At 40.1% G+C, this 20,932-nt stretch overlaps 1 protein-coding gene across 3 annotated transcripts in view; it reads right to left on the bottom strand.

The window, feature by feature from the left end:
* DYM (dymeclin) overlaps positions 1–20,932 on the bottom strand; it is a 258,206-nt gene that overhangs the window by 161,378 nt on the left and 75,896 nt on the right. For all 3 annotated transcript variants that reach the window (XM_060761240.2, XM_060761241.2, XM_060761242.2), the window contains exons 8-9: positions 20,268–20,393; positions 17,297–17,445 (exon numbers count right to left, since the gene is read on the bottom strand). In XM_060761240.2, coding sequence (XP_060617223.2) covers positions 17,297–17,445; positions 20,268–20,393 — 275 coding nt within the window. The remainder of the gene's footprint in view (positions 1–17,296; positions 17,446–20,267; positions 20,394–20,932) is intronic.

Genomic DNA, 20,932 nt, shown 5'->3' with positions numbered 1-20,932 from the left:
TAAAGCCCTAAACGGTTCCGGCCCAGCTTACCTGTCTGAATGTATCTCTCCTTATAAACCATCTAGGAGCCTAAGATCGTCTGGGGAGGCCCTGCTCTCAATCCCGTCTGCATCACAAGCGCAATAGGCGGGGACAAGGGACGGTGCCCCCCTCAGCTATGGAACTCCCTCCCCAGGGATATTAGATTGTCCCCCTCCCTCCCGACTTTCCGAAAAATGTAAAAACTTGGCTCTTTGAGCAAGCTTTTGAGAATGCAGCGGAATAGATAACATGGAACTATGAACTATGAACACAGAATGGCCAGACGATGTTACTGGAAAACGATTTTAACAAGATGACATCGGTGACATGTTTTTAATGGTTTTTATATATGTTTTTATATTGTTGTTTTTAATCGCACTTTTATGAATGCATGGTATCAAATCGTGCCAATCTGTAACCTGCCTTGAGTCGCCATATGGCTGAGAAAGGCAGGATATAAATGCCGTAAATAAATAAATAAATAAATAAATAACTTTGTTTTCTCAGTTAGTCTCTAAGGTTCTTCAGGATGCCCTTTATATACTAATATTCCGGACTAATATGTCACTGTGTTTGAAGAAAACCAAGTCATTCTTGAACCTGTACATGTAATCATAGAATGAGAAATAAGACAAAAGTGCCATTTTGTCCAAACAGTCCAGAAATCTGGAAAACGCAGCTTTTCTTTCCATGATACAAAGAGAGAGTAGGCTCTTGGTATCTGCTGGGGGGTGTTGGTTCCAGGATCCTCTGTGAATCTCAAAATTCATGGATGCTCAAATATCATTATATACAATGGCACAGTAAAACGGGGGGGGGGGGGGGGGGAGTTGGGGAAAATATTTTCAAGTTGTGGTTGGGAGAGTTTGTGGATGCTGTTCCAGGTCTGCCACTCTATTCTGGCTGTCCTTAAATATCTAAGACTGGATGCAAGTAGGACAAAAACCTTGGGAACATCCAGTATCAGTAAACACATGGGTTCAGAACCTGGATTCCAACTGCCTTATTATTATTATATTATTATTATTATTATTATTATTATTATTATTATTTTGCCATTTATACAACTAGCAACATAAATCCTAATTATATACAGAAGACAAATAAAAGGCAAGATTTTTTTCCCCGAATGGGTAAAAGCTATGTGCAAAGGACAACATGTTTTTCAACAACAGTATGATGGATCTCTTAATTTTTAAAAAAATCAGCTCAACAATTTACATTCTCAGGTACTTTGTTTTGTTTTGTTTTGCTTTGCACCTAGCAGTTACTCCTACTCAGAATGTAAATAAATGCGGCAAAGTCACCAAGCTAAAGTTTCACACACACACAGTAAATACTTAGAATTATATTTATGGAAGTCTTTAATTTACATTCCGAGTTATAATGATTAGCTAGGACAAGGTTCTGCCTTTGATTTCCAGTAATGTCAAATTATTTGTCAAGCAGGGAGAGGGCAATGGGGTTCTTCTTTTGCAAGTGCCCCTCTATCAAGAAAAGAGTTGAAAACCCCTGTGATTATACAAAACGGAGGGAGGAAAACAGGAGGAAAAAAATCACAGGACTAAAAATATAGTGTAGGGGTCAGACAGTCAAGCAACGGCGTAAGGATAAACCAAAGTAAGCCTAAATTAAAGTGGTTGGCCCTGTTCGTTTTGAAATGAAGGGGGCAGCCACTTAGCATAAATTCCTCCTGTTTAATTTTAGCATATTCTGAATAAAGCACAATGCATCCTTCACACAAAAATAACGAAGAACAGAGATGAAACAATGCTTACAGTGATCCTGTAGCATTATCTGAAATTCAACTTGTTATTTTGGGAAACAAAGATAAAGATATTTATTCAGTTCTTTGGAGACTGAACAATTCCAAGAAAGCAAAGAGACATGAAGGTTCCTCTGCCGTCTCATCTCGACTCCCTCGTGCTTTTAACCCATTGCGTCGGAACAAAGACCAGCGCTGTGCCTCCAGAGCTACCGTAGTCCATTGTTTGCTCATGGCCAAAATTCGGCGGCGGATGCCAAGATTACAATGTTAAAGGGCAATCTGCGGAGGCTCTTCACCTCCTCATCTATGGGGAGAACCAAAGGGGGAAAGGGCCCATCCATTGACTTCTTCCAAGAAATGTATCTCTTTCCCCAAGGCCTTTTTTGCAGCATTAAGAAAGGTTATGTTGCCATTTCCTTCTGGCTCACAAGTTTAAAGTGCCATTGCAGCAACACCCAGAGAGTTTGCCTGCCCTGTTAGCTAATCAAGTAGGAATGTAACTGGCCTTCAAAATAGCAAGCTTATATACTTAAGTTCAATTGTTACAATGAGATCTGTATTCGCTATGCGATGATAACACTTTTCTCTGTTTCTGGATTGCATCTGCTGTGATTTCTAACTTGGAAGAGTACAACAAAAAGCCAGGAGTGTTTTCAAATTAAAATAAGTTTTGATTTGTCTTGCTGCAATTAAAACCTTTGAGATTAAACCTCACTTAATCTAAGAAACTCTTGATTCATTAGTTCATTGTAGAGGAAGTTACAGAAGAGCAAAAGCTCTCACATCTATGTCCTCCTCCTCAATGTTGTATTAGTGGCATGACTGAAGTTGGATGTTTTTATATTAAACTGTATCCAAATGAATTATATCTCAACTAACAGTTTCTTACTCCAAAGCAAGATTTAAATGAGAGCCCTGTGCCATTTCAGGGGCATCTCCTCCTCCATATAGTTATGGTAAACTTCGAACGCAACAAAAAAGCACGAATGGCACTTACATAGATCTTGATATTACCAAGTTCTCTGCAAGCAGAGATGATGGAGATAGGAGGGTGAACACAAAACATTTTGGCCCATTTGTATAGTAAGTGGTTCCCAACCTTTTTTTGACCAGGGACCACTTTGACCAGGGACCTCTTGACCAGGGACCTCTTTGCCCAGGGACCACTTTGACGAGGGATCTCTTCACCAGGGATCACTTTGTCCAGGGATCACTTTGATTAGGGACCACCTTGACTAGGGACCATTTTGACCAGGGACCACCTTGACCAGGGACTACTTTGACGAGGGATCTCTTCACCAGGGATCACTTTGTCCAGGGATCACTTTGATTAGGGACCACCTTGACCAGGGACCACCTTGACCAGGGACCACCTTGACCAGGGACTACTTTGACCAGGGACCACCTTGACCAGAAACCACTTTGACCAGGGACCACTTTGACCAGGGACCACTTTGACCAGGGACCACTTTGTCCAGGGACCACTTTTAACCAGGGACCTCTTGACCAGGGACCTTTTCACCATGGACCTCTTCACCAAGGACCACTTTTACCACAGACCACTTTGACCAGGGAACTCTTCACCACGGACCTCTTCACCAGGGACCACTTTGACCAGGGACTACTTTGTCCAGGGACCACCTTGACCAGGGACCACTTTGACCAGGGACCACTTTGACCAGGGACCACTATGTCCAAGGACCACCTTGATCAGAGACCACTTTGACCAGGGACCACTTTGAACAGGGACCACTTTGACCAGGGACCACTTTGTCCAGGTACCACTTTTAACCAGAGACCACCTTGACCAGGGACAACTTTGACCAGGGATCACTTTGTCCAGGGACCACTTTGACCAGGGACCTCTTGACCAGGGACCACTTTGACCAGGGACCACTTTGACCAGGGACCACTTTCCAACATTAGTACCAAAAGGGTTACAAATCAGTTTTTGGTCAACTTTAGATCCGGTTTGGTTATTTGAGGTGCTGATTCAGAAAACTGCATTGGATAGACCACATCACCTCTAGTTTCTGATACTGCACATATGCCACCCAGTAGTCGCCATCTGCTCATTATTGCAATTTATGTATATAAGGGATAGGTTTAACCTCTGGTTTTCTAGTAAAACTGATTCACTGTGTCGTGAAAGCATTCATGTCTAAAAGTATGTCACCAACACGAACTGTTTGGAAAGCTCTACGTTAGAACGGGATTTTTTTTTTTTTTTTTTTTGGAGGGGGAAGATACAGATGGATTGGGTTGTCTCGTAGAATTATATAATGAAATAATAGAGCTGGAAAAGACTATTCAGTGTAACCTCGTCCTGGCATATCACCTTCCAGATTCTGTTTAAAAACTCCATTTTACTCCCAGTCAGTATTCCACCATTGAACAACTCTTGCCATCAGGAAGTTCTTCCTAATATACAGGTGGAATCTCTTTTCCTATGTCTGAACCCATTACTCAGTGTCCTAGTCTCTAGAGCAGCAGAAAGCAAGCCTGTTCCATCCTCAATACAACATCTTTTCAAATATTTAAACATGGCTATTATGATATGACTTGGCTGCAGACAGAGGAATGTTTAAACATGTCAATGCCCATATCTGTAGTGAAAATAAGGACTAAAAGTGAGACATATAGATGCAACATCCTGCAAGGCTGGGTGTTACATTTAAAAGAAGAGTTTGGGGTGCTGTTAACTACAAGGCACCAACAAGAGTCATGCTCTCACTTTGAGGCAAGACAGTCCTTAAGGGATAAAAGAGTTTAGTCCAGTTATAATTGCATGGAGTGACATCTATTTTTAATTGCAATTTCCTCACCCCAATCCTGTATTTTCTTCCAATGACTGCCACTTTCCTCCAAATCAGTCTGCTAGAAGTCACCAAAGAAGGCAGGTGACCCACAGAAACCATCCCATCCCACCCCAAATGTAGCCACACAGAGCCCTAGATCTCCTCATCTGTAACTGCCAATCTGGGAAGGGGGTAATTAAATTTAATCTGTGACACATAAGCAGTTAGTTTTATCCACGCACTGTTATTTTACTAAGCGCAGAAACACTATTTTAGTCTTGTTATAATTTGGCTGGGCAAGCTTTCACAGAGAGGAGGAAAAATATTTTTGATGGCTTGTTCAAAAGGAAAAACAGCCATTTATCAGAGGTTGGATGAAAAAAAATCTCATACTTGTGTTGGAAAATCTAACTTGGCAGAACACATTTCATTAGAGCTGGTGCTTTAAAGTGTTCGGTGAAAAAATAATGTTGTTTGTTATAATCCTGTTAACAGCTTGGCCTAAATTAAAAGAAATAAATGTCAAAGTCAGAGACTTTCCTACATCCTTAACCAAGCCTTTGCGTCTGAAAAAAATAATAATGAATGGGACAAGCAAAAGAAAACTTCCTTCAGACCTTCACATCCAAAAAGGCAAATTAAGACAAATATCCTTCCTTGTCATGGTTGTTGCCTACAGTCTGTCAGAACAGATTCCTTAACGGTAAAAACTGTTGCCATGCGGTTCCCAAAAAACAAGAGGGATTATGGAATTATTATTGTGCCCATATCGAAGCTGGTGAAAAGGACTTCTCTATGGCAGCTGTCCAAGTGGCAAGGGAGGATGTTTCCAGGCATCCTTGTGTCACCCAAATGCCTGTAATTTGCCCATGCCAAAGCTGGCATGGAGATGCAGCATATGTCTGGGCAAACTCAAAGGGCTACACACAGCACAACAAGGCCATTTGGCAGTCAAGCCCGTATGATAAGGAGGAAAATGTATATGAATATGCTCAAAAAGCGTGTCTTCTATGTTATTGGAAAGATAAAACATTTATTTACTCATGACGCTTGCTTGCTGCCTTTCCAACAAAAAGTTGCCCAAAATGTTTTGAGGTTAGGAATTTCAAAATTTCTTCCACACAATATGCCAGGCTTGAGGCCACCAGGAAGCCACTAACTCGGGTTGTTTGCTTACCAGTTACCCTAACGCTAGGAGACTGCTTCCTTCAGGATATAAAAACAAGTTTACAGTGTTTTTCTTTATTAGGCTTGATCTGCATTTCCGTGGGCAAATCTTTTAATGTCAAAAAAGGAAGTCATAGTCCAATGCTCAAACCACTACATCATGCTGGTTCTCATGCCATGCTAGCTCACACACGGATTTTTTCATTACCTTTCTGAACTGGCACTTTTTCTCCTATACAGGAGCAATTTTTCCCCTAATGATGGGGTCTGTTGCATCAACAGTCAGTCCAACAGTGTCAATGCAACATAGATTTATTTATTTATTTAGAACTTTTGTATACCGGTCTTCTCACCTCCGTGGAGGGACTCAGGCCGGCTTCCAACAATAATATCACAAGCAATCATTTAAAAACATCACATTTTGTAATACACAACACATTAAAATACCAAAAATGCAATCATATAATTACAATGGCCAAGTCATCACAATAAAAGCATTGTTCATCACCATTCATCCATTTAGCCACGAATTATTGACTCACTCATCAAATGCCAGTTTCCAAAGCCAGGTTTTCACCTGTTTTCTAAAAGTCAGGAGAGAAGGGGCAGTTCTAATCTCCAGTGGGAGGGAGTGCCAGAGCCGAGGGGCCACCACCGAGAAGGCCCTGTCCCTCGTCCCTACCAGGCGCGCTTGCGAGGCTGGTGGGACCGAGAGCAGGGCCCCTCCAGACGATCTTAACAATCTTGATGGTTCATAGGGGAGAATCCGTTCGGACAGGTAAACTGGGCCGGAGTCATTTAGGGATTTATAGGTTAACACCAGCACTTTGAATTGTGCTCGGAAGCTAATTGGCAGCCAGTGGAGCTGGCGCAACAGAGGAGTAGTATGCTCCCTGTACCCCGCTTGTGTTAGTAATCTGGCTGCCGCTCGTTGGACTAGTTGGAGCTTCCGGGCAGTCTTCAGAGGCAACCCAGAGCATTGCAGTAATCTAAACGGGATGTAACCAGAGCGTGGACCACCGTGGCCAAGTCAGACTTCCCAAGGTACGGGCGCAGCTGGCGCACAAGTTTTAATTGTGCAAAAGCTCCCCTGACCACCGCCGAGACCTGGGGTTCCAGGCTCAGCGATGAGTCCAGGATCACTCCCAAGCTGCGAACCTGCGCCTTCAGGGGGAGGAGGACAAAATCCCAGAGTAAAATCCAGGGTTAGTGATGCTTTGAATAGGAAAACCTTTTCAACTCGCCAATGAGCATTTATTTTTTGAAATCCATTTTTAGAACAATTCTCCCTTATGAAAACAAAACTTTTGTTTGGCTCAGCAAATAACTGTTATCTCACAACACCGAATAATATGCTATTAAGTCAACAATCCATAATCTGTGATGATACATTCAACCATACTATTTTTATAACACTGTATCCGTGATGATTTTCCATCCCTGAAAGGATAGTTGCCTGTTTTAATTAAGATGTTTATCTTGTCCTTTCTGCCTATGTGTTTACGTGCCTTAAAGTCATCTACTGATGAATGGCATCAATTTCATAAGGTTTTCTAAGGTGAGGTGGTTTTACCTATTTCTTCCTCTAAAATAAAGCTTACAGTACCTAGCATTCCTTAGTGATCTCCCATCCAAGCTCCAGCTAGGGCGGAACCTGCTTAATTTAGGCTATTCAGGCACGTTAACAGAGATGATAAAAACACTAAAATTAAAATCAGGGATGGATAAACTCAGAGGGTGGTGCAGAGGGTTAAAGTGCTAGGCTGATGAACTTGCTGACCAAAAGGTCAGCGGCTCAAATCTGGGGAGCAGCATGAGCTCCCACTGTTAGCCCCAGCTTCTGCTAACCTAGCAGTTCAAAAACATGCAAATGTGAGATCAATAGGTACCGTTCTGGTGGGGAGGTAACGGCACTCCATGCAGTCATGCAGGCCACATGACCTAGGCAGTGTCTATGGACAACGCCATCTCTTTGGTTTAAAAATGGAGAGAGCACCAACCCCCAGAGTCGGAAACGACTGGACTTAATGTCAGGGGAAAACCTTTACCTATCTAAACTCAATTAATCTACAATACGTGAGCTGGGCTGTTACTGGCAGGGTAACTTGGAGGTCTCTCATTCATAGGGTCACCATAATTCAAAGTCTATTTGATGATAGTTAACAACAACAAAACCTGATATAGCAGACACTGAAGACCTGCTCCCTGGTCTGTTTTGCAACTGACCAGAAGCACTTCTGTCTGCTCTGGATTTAGTTTCAATTTGCTGGCCTTCTTCTATTACTGTCCATTACTGTCAACTTGCACCAGTTTAGAAATGAAGGTTTCCTTAGGATGATATTGAGAATGAAGCACCATCAACATACTTATGACACCAAACCCCCAAATCCCAGACATCTTTTCTCAGTGGTTTCATGTACATGTTAAATGACTTTGGGGAGAAAGCAGAAGTGTGTGAGACCTCAAATGCCTTTAGTAACAGGGTTGAACAAAATTTACTCAACACCTTCATTTGCATTTCTACCATGAAGTAGGTATGCTGCTATTGTACAACAGTTCCACCAGATCCCAGCATCCCAGCAAGGCAGCCCAGAAGAATACCACTGCTGATGGTACTGAAAGCTGCTGAGAGGTCAAGCAGAATCAATAGGAACAAACACACTCCTTCTGTTTCTTGATGAAAGTGATCAATTATGTTTTGGTTACATAACCAAACCCGAAGTTAGGATGTGGATAAATCATTTCATCTACATACCCCTGGAGTTGAGAGACCACTGGAAGATCTAATGCAGACATGGGCAAACTTTGGCTCTCCAGGTGTTGTGGACTCCAACTCATACAATTCCTAACAGCCGGTAGTCCATTAAGAATTATGGGAGCTGAAGTCCAAAACACCCATGCCTGCTCTAGTACCACATCCAAAGTGAAATATTGGGGACTGGCCATAATTAATCAAGAGTAGAACACAGGGAGGTCTTTTTTGAATTGGAGTCTAACAGCTACCTCTTTTAGGCAGGTTAAGGCCCTGTCTTGTGGGAGAGAAGCATTAATATATTCCTAATACCTACCTAGTCATGCCTTGCACCTTGGTCTTTTTTATTAGCCAGCAATGGCAAGGTTGTAGTATACAACTAGTGCTTCTCACCTCTCCAAAGATCCTGTTCATATTCACAGAATGTACAAACGGAAAAAGTATCTATTACAGTTGGACATCTAGGAGCCAAAATTACATCCACTGGACCTGTATTAATATAGCTTCAAAGTCAGAGCAGTTTTATTTGCAAAGTGCTTAGCACACTCTTCACAGCAGGCGGTCAAGTGGTTTGGCTTCTCTTTTTGGGGACCAGGATATAGAGGAAGCCTGAATACCTAAAACATCTCCTCTGCATGGTTGCCTGAAGTGCAATGGTGAAGGAGAAAAATGATTTTATTTTACAACATAAGCCTTCTAGCCTTCATACACACTTCCATTCATCCCGTGCCTAATCGCTGTTTCACTGACAATCTAGAGATCCAGGTGTAGTCAAATCATGGGTGACACAAGGGAGCAACCGTATCCTCTGCTGTAACCATGTTACCATTCCAGAGGTTAGCCAGAACTTCAGTGGAATCACCTGCCAAGATAGCAGGGAAATCTAAATGAGCTATCAGGAAACCTTCCAGAATAACCATCAGCCTGCCAATAGATAGAAATGCCATCACTGATATCCAGACCTGAACAGTTTATGAGCAATGAACACCTTATTGTAGGTCCCTCTCCTAAAAAACAGGTGTCCCCTGCTTACTCAACAGATTAGAAACCAGAGCACTGTCAAAAACCAGAAACTGTCAAAAAGTGGAACTCTAAGCCATTAATTCGTTGTATTTTCAACCAGTTGAATTTTTAGTTTGGTTTTATTATAAGAAATGACAAAAGAGCTGATTACCTATCAAGCATATAAGTTCAGGGTATAATTCAAAATGGTCGAAAGTGTGGGTTGTCAAAAAGCAGGAGATGCCTGTAATATGACTGCTTCCCTATGCCAGACTGTTCTCTACTGTGAATGACTGAAATAGCTGGTTGATTATTCCCACCATCCCTCACTGTCTTTTGAAAACACATGCTTCTTATGATCAGCAGGCAAGGATGTTTCATTGTGCCTTCGACTGATGACCCCTATAACAAACGATTGTACCGTGATCTATTTTCACCCTTTAACCTGAATTCCTATATTACATCATTATTCATATAAGTAAGCTGAACTGAGATGATCCTGATCCTGTTTAATTGCTCTGTTTCCATTATATATCCTGTGCCATTTATGTTCCTATCCACCTTATTGAACTATTTACCTTTCAATCAATTCATATTTTGGCCTCCTTCCCCCTCCCCTCCAAAATTGGGTTGCTGTTGCTTGATACTTGTTTATTACTGTTATGCTGTTTGTGCTATTTCAATTTGTAATTTGCTGTTGTCTTTGCTTTTAATCTGTATGTTGCCTGGACTTGGCCCCATGTAAGCCACCCCAAATCTCCTTGGAGAGATGGAGGCGGGGTAGAAAAATAAAGTTCTTCTTCTTCTTCTTCTTAACTCAACTGTTTAAAAAGTCAAATCCTTTTTTAGTAGTTAGATATTAAAATATATGAAACCCCCACTTCTAAAAAACCGGGAACAGTTCCTCATTCTCATCCTACCCAGAGGGGTAACCCCACTGGTGATGGTCCTACTCCCAGAGTTCAGGTTAGTCCATCACAAAGGGGATAGCAAATGGTTTTTAGGTGAACTGGAAGATTGGGGTCTTGATCCCACAAACGAGTAGTAACCGCTCACAGTAGATGGTTCTGAGACTAACTTATGGTGAAACAAAAAAGTGGACACAGAAAACAGGCTACTTTCTTCCTTTGCTCTCTACAATAGCCCTCCACTTTCATGGAAGTTAGGACCCTCGTGAAGGTGGAAAAAAACCATGAATAATCAACCTGTTATTTAGTTTTTAGTTCCTATCAAAAGAATACTTCTCAAGGTCCTCCTGCAGAAATCTTTGGTCAGCTTCTGCTGGATGATGACAACATAATCACACTAGAGTGACTACACATGCCTAGATACATGTCTCCCCTAGAGATCTCTAAATTCTCCAGCATGATTCTGTAGTCAACTTCCAGGAATATAGAAATTTGTAGAGAGAGTAATTTAATACAAAATTGTAAATAACCAAATTTGAAAAAAATTAAGGGCTCACTGTAGATGATCCCTCATCTCTTCACAGGGTTACTGCAAAGACTAAAGTTCTCAAAAGTCCAATTTATAGTCACAAACATGCATCTACATACCATTTGTAAACATTGAGAATAACTGGATAATTATAGGTTCATATTATTTGTCTCTCAAATAAATTTGCCTTCTGTAAAATGCGCATAGGACTGGCCTCGCTCACCCTAGAAAACATTTTGAAATGGAATTTTTATGTAAAAGAAATTTATTTTCTCAATAAAAATTATTTTAGAAAGAAATGAAATTTACAACACTTGCTAAAAAATTCTGAACGTGCCCACAGGTTTAAAAACACGGAGAAGGGCATTAGCAAATACAGCCTGTACTTTGAAAACATGGAAATATTTCTGTCAGTCAATGGAAAAAACTTTCTTACATATTTCAAGAATTGGATCTTGGGGATGATTTGAATGTATTTTGTGTTGTAAACACGGGAGACGAGAGGGGAGGTGCTTAATTTTTGCATGGACAGCATAACATAGGAAACCCTGTTGTTGTGTTAAAATGTATGAAACCCTCACTTCTAAGGAAATGGGAACAGTTTATTGTTGTTGTGCTTTTTTTCTCTGCAAAAGAGACTGGAAGTATTCATGACACTCTAAACCAGTGGTTCTCAACCTGTGGGTCCCCAGGTGTTTTGGCCTAAAACTCCCAGAAACCCAAGCCAGTTTACCAGCTGTTAGGATTTCTGGGAGTTGAAGGCCAAAACATCTGGGGACCCACAGGTTGAGAACTACTGCTCTAAACCTTCCATAGAAGTCATAAAGTTGTGCAAAAGGGAAACCTCATTTGTTTAACTTCTCCTTATTTTGAAACTTCTAGTCCATCACTTGAAACTCATCCTTTTCCCCTACTGCATTCATGTCTTATTCAGCAAATGCTGAATGATGATGGTCTCTTGCTCTTGAGTTATAAGAGACAGCATTATTTCCAGATTTTTCCAGACATCAAGCTACTTAGATGGACATTCATACCACGTACCACTTTTCTTACTACAGCAGAAGAACTCCCAAAAGCAATTTGATAATTGTGTTAGTAAGATCTTTCCAGGCAAGCCACAACATTGAATTGAAGGGGAGGGTGAAAAAGAGGAGAGATCTTCCTACTATATCTGAGAGATGATTATTGTCGAGAATCCCTAAAACACCAGGCTGGAAGTATTTAAGCAATTTATCGAGGATTTTAGAGGAAACAGAAACTTCACTGTGTTGAAAGAACAGCATTAGTCTTGCAAGTCAAAACATTAAATGATATGCATGTTTCTAAATTAAACTGAGCCAGCAAGGGTTGTGGGTGGCTGCCTCTTCCCAGGAGCTACAGAACCCTCTTCTGATTCCAAGGAGCAAAGACGTGTTCTTGTACTGCCTCCACGAGGGGAATCAGATGCAGTGCCGTAGCCCGACGGTAAACTCACTTGGCAGCTTAGCATGGGACTGACTGCCTTTTCAAAACCACTCAGTAAACTATTTTGGAAAAGCAAAAGGAAATTCCATTTTACTAGATCACCCGCTTTCTTGTCTCCTAACTGCAGGGCGGGGAGAGTAATGTTATTACTATGAGTTTCTGGACTTTAGTCACTACTTCTAACTCCTGCCTCACTAACTCAGCAATAAATATCTGCTTCACCGCAGGATGGGATATGAAAATCCTTGAAGAGATTGCCAAGACTTGTTCAAGTTCCAGATAAAGTAACCACGACAGACTGAGAACCTGAAGTGAACAATGATCCCAGTGGTTACTGCAAACTTTCAAAGACATCCTACAAGAAAACTAGCTATGAGCTAAAAAAAATTAGAACACTGGTAGCCAGTACGGATTAGATCTGCAGAGCTCCATACACAAACCCACAAATACCTAAATAGCCCATTGGGCAATCCTTTACCAGTTGCACACTCTCAGTCCAATGTACTTTGTGCCGTTCTTGTCCGAATAACATGGGAAGGGGAGAGAAGGATTTTAAATCCTTGTGTGTTACTGTTTATTGGTTATTGTTTATATGTGATTTATATTAATTGTATTGTATTTATTGTTTTTTGTTTATTGCTTTTGTTTTTATTGATGTGTTGTTGGGCTTGGCCTCATGTAAGCCGCTCCAAGTCCCTTGGGGAGATGGTGGCAGGGTATAAATAAAGATAATAATAATAATAATAATAATAATTATTATTATTATTATTATTAAGAACAGAGCACAGCCATCCCTCCACATTTGCAGGTTTAACCTCTGCAAATTTGATTATTTGCAGAGTTGGTTAACACTTTCTTTCTAGAAATTGCTAGGCTGTCCAGTGAGATTATATGGTCCATTTCCAGCAGAAGTCGAGTAGAGTCATGCTGGAGAACCTAGAAACCTAAGAGACTAAGAGCTATCCTCTCAGATAAAAAAGAATAGCGGTTAGCACAATGGGATAAACCACTAGCTAAAGAAAATCTTGTCAACTGGAAGGTTCAAGCCACAAGTCAGGGTAAGCTCCCACCATCAGCCCTAGCTTCTGCTTACCTAGCAGTTTGAAAACAGCAATGTGAGTAGATAAATAGATACCACTTTGGCAGGGAGGTAAAAGGAGCCCTGAAGACATGCCAGCAAAAATTCGATCAGGAAGGTGGTCACAGACAACATGCTCCTCAGGTGTGGAAAATTGAACAATTTGTCCATCTTGTCCAATGGAATAATACTGGAATTGGCTTTTAAATGTGTGTGGTTGTTTTAATAATATTATGTTTATTTTTTATAATGGTTTATCTTGTATGACTTTGTGTTCGTAATTGAATGTTTTGCCCTATGCTGGAAACCACCCTGAGTCCTCTTGGGGAGATAGAGTGATATACAAATAAAGTTTTTTTTAATTATAGTTTTTTATAATAGCACCTCCCCATGGCTGAGTTGAGCACAGCCTCCAGATACAATCATAGAATCAAAGAGTTGGAAGAGACCTCATGGGCCATCCAGTCCAACCCCCTGCCAAGAAGCAGGAATGTTGCATTCAAATCACCCCTGACAAATGGCCATCCAGCCTCTGTTTAAAAGCTTCCAAAGAAGAAGCCTCCACCACACTCCAGAGCAGAGAGTTCTACTGCTGAACAGCTCTCACAGTCAGGAAGTTCTTCCTCGTGTTTAGATGGAATCTCCTCTCTTGTAGTTTGAAGCCATTGTTCCGCGTCCTAGTCTCCAAGGAAGCAGAAAACAAGCTTGCTCCCTCCTCCCTGTGGCTTCCTCTCACATATTTATACATGGCTATCATATCTCCTCTCAGCCTTCTCTTCTTCAGGTTAAACATGTCCAGCTCCAGATGCTGGAGATAAAAGGGGGAAGCCTTGCCTCTGTCTATGTACTGTCTGAGCGGAATATAAAGAAAGTATATTATTATTATTATTATTATTATTATTATTATTATTATTCACTTTCACAGGGATCCTGTGCCCTAACCCAGTAAATGCAGAGGGCTGACTGTACATTGCCATGAGAACCTTGGCAGAAAGATGGAATACAAATAAAATAAGCAGCATTTTAATTATTTTTATTTGGACTGTATCTTTATAGCCAGTCCATATTTATCTGAGTGACTCATGAGACAGATTCACAAATACAAATACACCACAAAACAATAAAAGGCTTGAGTGAATAAAATACTGTATTCCTCGTGCTAAAAGCCATAAAGATGGCACCAAGTAAACCCCTCTAGAAAAGCTATTCCATAGCCAGGATACTACAAGTTCTTTAAGATACATCTTGGAAGAAGACACAACGATCCCTTAAAAAGCTTCTACTGCCAAAGTCAAAGGGCATTCTTTATTCTGATTTATAAGAAATGGTTAAATTTAGTATTTGCACTAGAATAATGCTTATATCTAATTGCTATGAAACCTCAATTTTTAAAAGGATTCCTTGCCCTCTTCAATCTTAAAAGGAAAGAAGGATTAAAAATGGCAGTATGTTTAAGATTAACATTTATCATACCGTGGGGTCTTCAGCGGGGAGGAAGTGCAGACAATTTGCTTTAATTGTTTTTGCTGCCAAAGAGTCACAGACGGAGGATGGAGGGGTGGGGAGAGAAGAAGAAATAAAATGCATATGAAAGCCTTCCTACCACACACAGCACTGTGGTTACGACTTGTCAGCGTTCCTTACAGAGACAAAACTGGTCCATGCTGGAAACAGATGCTACAGAGGTAGGGCATACCAAACCATGACTCCCATCACAACAGAAGGGAAAGTCAATGTATGCACTTAAAATACAAGCAAAAAAAATTAAAAGACATATTCATATGGCATATAAAGTAGTAGAAGGTACAGAAATGATGTCCAGTATCTCCTGGAGATATTAGGGGGAGATGCGATAACAACGTGGTTAGGACGGCACTTCACATAACCAAAACTGAGGGTATGACTCTCAACCATTGCACAGCCCAACAAGAAAATATTTTCCTTGATGACATGGTTTTTAGGCCTACCTGGGGTGCTGATTCAGAAAATTGCATTGGATAGACCACATCAGCTCTAGTTTCTAGGCCTGGGTGATGCATGGTTCTAAATGGTTCTTTAAGTACTTACAAAACTAAAGTTCTGGTGGTGAAAATTTCAAAATTCTAACAAAACTCTCAAAATTTCATTATAAATGGCAGTTTCTAATTGGTTCTGTCATAAAAATCACCAATAATGAAATAATAATCAAATTTTGAAAGTTTTGTTAGAGTTGTGAAATTTTCAACTTTAGTTTTGTAAGTACTTTAGAACCATTTAGAACATGGATTGCCCAGGCCTGCTAGTTTCTTACATTTCATTAAACATCAATCCGTCAATCATACAAATCATACGACTTGATGGACGAGACTGTTTTATTGTTTTAATGATTGTTTTATTGCTTATGGATGTATTGGGGGGGAGGGGGTTGAATTTTTTTTATTTATTTAAGTAAACATACATTTGCAAGTGTTTGTTGCATATAGTGCAATACTTTCTATCTATTAATGTTCTATAATCTTTTATCTCATAATATATTTCTATTAAGGGGTCACAGTCTACTATCTAAATAATACATAGAAAGATATCATAGATTCTTACTTTACATCCACTTCTTCCTTGTCTACATGGATATATTGTATTAATTTGTTTTATGTCTAACTGTAGTGTATAATTGTAATTGTTTGTACTGGCTTTGAATTTTGCCATTACTTATGTGTGAACCGCTTTGAGTCCCCCTCGGGGTGAGAAAAGCAGTATACAAATACTGTAAATAAATAAATAAATAAATAAATAATATGGTTATCATAACTTCCTAAAGATCAAGACTGGTACCTGGCATATATTCTGCTGATATATAGAGCTGATAGGGGAAATTGGTGCCATTTTTGGAATCTGGGTATGCTGACCCCCGCAATTTCTCCAAATGAGGGAAACTCAACTGCATAATTTACTCAGAAACAGGTCTAACATTTGAAGCATCCAAATGTGTATTAGCCTGTGTTATCAAAGCAGAAGGGAACATGATCCACATGAAGCCTGGGTGTGCTATCAACTAAACTAATAATAATGCCCTTTGAAATGCACATAACACAGCCCCAGACTCAACAGACCAAATCAAGAGTGGAGAAAGAACTTCTTTCATCCCGAGGACCCCATTCAACTTCAGAGACATTCTCATGGCTACATTCCACTGATGGGCCAAGGTCAACATGATGGGACCAAAAATACCAGCATCTCTCACATTGTTTTAAGCTGAAAGATCTTAAACAGCACTTAGAGAACTACTTTCAGAATACGTGAAAAACTGTGCAAAACCCAGGAAACCATCAAACAAATGGGGTTACTGGTACTGGGAGAAGGTCAACAAGCTAAACTGAGACTACAGGAGGCTAGACAAGTGGGGATGTTCCTTAAGTAATGGACTCTTGAGATAAAAATAGTAAAGAAGGAGATTACTTCAACTGTCTACTTCTTAAAAGGATCAAGCAGAAGCCACATCAGTCTCAGAGTATTTTAGAGGAATTTGTGTGAGAAGTGAAGTAGAAAAGTAGATTGCAATGATTCTCTTCCTTACAGAAACACACAGAGAGAGAATGAGAATGAATCAATGCTATAGAATCAATGCCAGGCTTTTCCTTAAGTCTTATTAAAAGCAGACAGCACAATCTCTTCTACTTAGCAGAACTTAAGTTGTGTTGTGCTTCCATTTTTGCTCTGCTGCTATAATTGCACTTTCACTCCCTCTGAAAAGCATGTGTACACAATAGAACGGAACCTTTGGATATCCTATAGGCCTAGGAATGGATTGTTCTCCCACAGACAGACTCACTTGCAACTCCTGATGCAATTCCATACAGCAATCCTCCTCCGTCTGGGTCTGGCTCTGGCTGAAAGACATGGGCGCCTGGGGGAGGACTCCTCTCTTGTCTGATGAAGTTATATAGCAAGGTCTTCACAAGCCTGCTGGTGTATGGAAGACTAGAAATGAAAAAGAGCCAAACATTTAAGTTCATCTCTGATGGAAACAAAACAAAATGTAAATGTCAAATTCACACCCTTCTTTTCACTAGGGTAGTGCTTCTATGTTTTCCAAAATCAAATAAAACAAAATTCAAAAACCCCAAACATTTGAAAATAGATCAGTAAGTATTACATGCAGACATTCCTAACACCAGGCCTCAGGAACATGTTTGTCCAATCCCTAAATATATTCCCCAAAGCCGCGAATATCGTTGCAACAGAAGATCCAAATGCTCGTTAAGCCATGTGGTTAACCATCTTAAAACCCAAATGTCCTCCAAGACAGCATTTCTCAAGATTTTGACCCCTATCCCTACTTTTCTGAATGCAGCACTCAATCTAAGCTGCAATCCAAATGAGCAACAGCTGAACTGAAAATATGAAAAAATATCCTAACTAACACATGCATAGAAATGTTCATTGAGGTAAAAGATGTTTGGGATGTTTTGATTCATACATTCGTATAATCTGAAAGAAAATTGATACAAAATGATGTACCAATGGTACGTAACACCACAAAAATTAGCAAAACACTATCCATCAGTACAAGATAAATGTTGCAAATCTGAGGAACATGCAGGAACTTTTTTCCGTATGTGGTGGACCTCCAAAATAGCGAAAAAATATTGCAAAGGAATTCAAGAGAAACTCCAGATAATACTAGTGCAGTTGAAGCCAGAATATTTCCTATTAAGGATTATAGACTTCAAACTAGACAAAAATAAAGATAGGCCATTTAACTACTTAGCGACTCTGGCTAGAATAATATAAGCTCAAAAATGGAGAGCTAAAAAAACACCAATAATAGAACACTGGATGCTGAAAATAATAGACATAATGAATATGGACAAGATTCAAAGAAAATTTGTTCTCCGAGGTGAACAAAGGAAGAGGGGATAGCAGAACTATAAGGAGTTAAGAAAGGACGGTGTAAACTAGAGTGGAGAAGACTGGAAGTCAACTTTTTTTTTCTTCCCTTCATACCTTCCTTCTTCAGACCTATTTATTTATTTATTTATTTGAAGCATTTATATTCTGCCCGTCTCACACTGAAGGGGACTCAGAGAAGAGCACAACATATATACAGCAAGCATTCCATGCTGGGACATAAGATAACTATAAATATACATAAACATTAAAATCAGTTATATCTACTACAAAATCAGCTATTTAAAACCATCTCAAGACCCCACAATGGCTTTGGTCAGCAGGGTGGGTTTCCTATTTTTCCCTTATTGCACTGCCCCAAAGGCTTTGTCTTACAGCCAGGTCTACTCTTTACCATCTTTCTGAAGGACAGGAGGGAGGAGGCTGATCTAATCTCATCAGGAAGGGAGTTCCATAGCCGGGGGCAATCACTGAGAAGGCCCTCTCTCTCATCCCTGCTGAACACACTTTTGACAGTGGCAGGACCAAGAACAGGGCCTCCCCAGAAGACCTTAAGTCTTAGTGGTGGTTCGTAAGTCCTACCCCTTAGGATTTTGTGTGTGGTTTTTTTCCCTTTTACATGTACGCTTGCGAGGTAGCGTAGGGGCAAGCATACATAGTTACCCCTCCAGACCCCTCCTGATTATCCCCATCTATTTTAATCTTTTATATATTGTAAAAATAGAATTCTAGCCTTGTAATCATTAACAATTCTTGGGAAAATACTTTTGGTTCTCCAACTTTTTTAAAGGAGACAGGTCACTTTATTCTGTCCATAACCAACCAAATATTGTCAAGAATCATACATAGCTTGTATGCAGTTTACCCCTCTATATCTTCACTACTAGAGGGACAAGGATGCTACCTCTAAAATGGCTTCCACTGGCCTGCACTATTTCCCTAACCTGCTGTTAGGAATTGTGGGAGCTGAAGTCCAAAACACCTGGAGGGCCAACGTTTGCCCATGCCTGGGATAGAGGATCGGTTTGGTCAACAGCAGTAGAGAGAGCAGCAGGAAAAAAGGGTTCCACATAAGGCACTCAGGCACTGCTGGATAGAAGACAGTTTCACCTGTCATAATTAGCCACTTACTGAAGACTTCTGAAGTTAAAGTGAGAGCCCTGAACAATTCCCTGCCATTACCCTATTGGCCTAAGCACTGGAAGGTCTTTCCATTTCTCCTCCATTGCTGAGAGAAGAAATGAAGTAACAATTGAGCAGCATCTTCTACTGTATTACATTGGCTAAGTAAGGTCTGCTAAACCTCACAGATAACTGCATATACTAATGTATATAAGTCCAGAAAATGGACAATCTTCTAAAAGAAATAAAAAAGATATCAGAAAAACAAGATGCATTGAAGGTGGAATTGAAGGAGGAGGTGCCTTAAGTCTTATCTTCTCCTTCTCTGAGTAGAGTAATGAAAGGTTTTCTTGAATGTCTGAGCACGAAAATGGTAGCAGAAGCTAACCCCTTGAGACAACGCTGATGTTTTCTCCTATCTGTGTAATGTCCCTCCACTTATCAAAATTCATAATTTTCAGACCAAAACCTGTCCTTGACTTAATTCGTGAGGTTAACTTATGCACAAGTCTATATTGTCATCAGAATTCTATAATTGTGAGACGTGACAGAAGACCTTACATCTCACATCAGTATCTCTTTTCATGGCCTTGGCAATTATTTGTATGTATCAGTCAAGATTCAATTCACAGTTGGCTTGAGAGAAACTCTGCAGTACCACAGGCAAACATACAGCTAAATGAACAAGCCTATTCTGAGGGCAAGCACTCATATTTACTCCCAATAATGGAAGCAATCTATATAGAAAATGGCACTGCAGTCTGACATACCATGGGCCGTGCATGAGGTATTTGTGTGCAATGCTTTCCCGCAGAATTTCCTTGTGGAAAAGTTGGCAGGAGAGGAAAACGACAAGAGTTGTCACCGCTTCCAGAGAAATACTGTATGTTATGTCTCTGTAAAGAAAAAATAATAGTAGTATTAATTAAAAAGAATACACACATATGCTAGCTGATTTTTCTTTCTATTGAAGGCTAGTATCAAACATTAATGTATTAGTAATAAGATTCGAGCATAGCAGTCCTTGAGAATAAGATTGCTGCTAGCATTAAATCAGTTTCTCTTCCAGATGTATTTACAAATAGACAATGAATCAAGACTGTAGAGTTAAATATCTTCCGCACTGCTTCATCATATTATTTATTAGCTATGGTTACATCCCATCTTAAAAATATCTCATCTTCCTCCCAAGGTTGGGGTGCAAGGCCTCTTGAAATAGACTAAAACATCTAAATAAAAACAGCAAATTACTTTTTTTATTTAAAAAACCCACACATTAATAGAAATATATAAAATCCAGCTCTGCAGAAAGGAGCTGAAATAAAATAAAATAAATGACAACGAAGGGGGTTCGCGGACCGGATTTTCAATCTCACGGCCCACTGCTGGGCTACAGCCCACAGATTGAGAACCACTGGTATAAATAAACATAATA

Source organism: Anolis sagrei, chromosome 2 (assembly GCF_037176765.1).
Source record: "Anolis sagrei isolate rAnoSag1 chromosome 2, rAnoSag1.mat, whole genome shotgun sequence".
NCBI classification, from domain to species: Eukaryota; Metazoa; Chordata; class Lepidosauria; order Squamata; family Dactyloidae; genus Anolis; species Anolis sagrei.
This window is presented reverse-complemented; position numbering and strand designations above follow the sequence as displayed.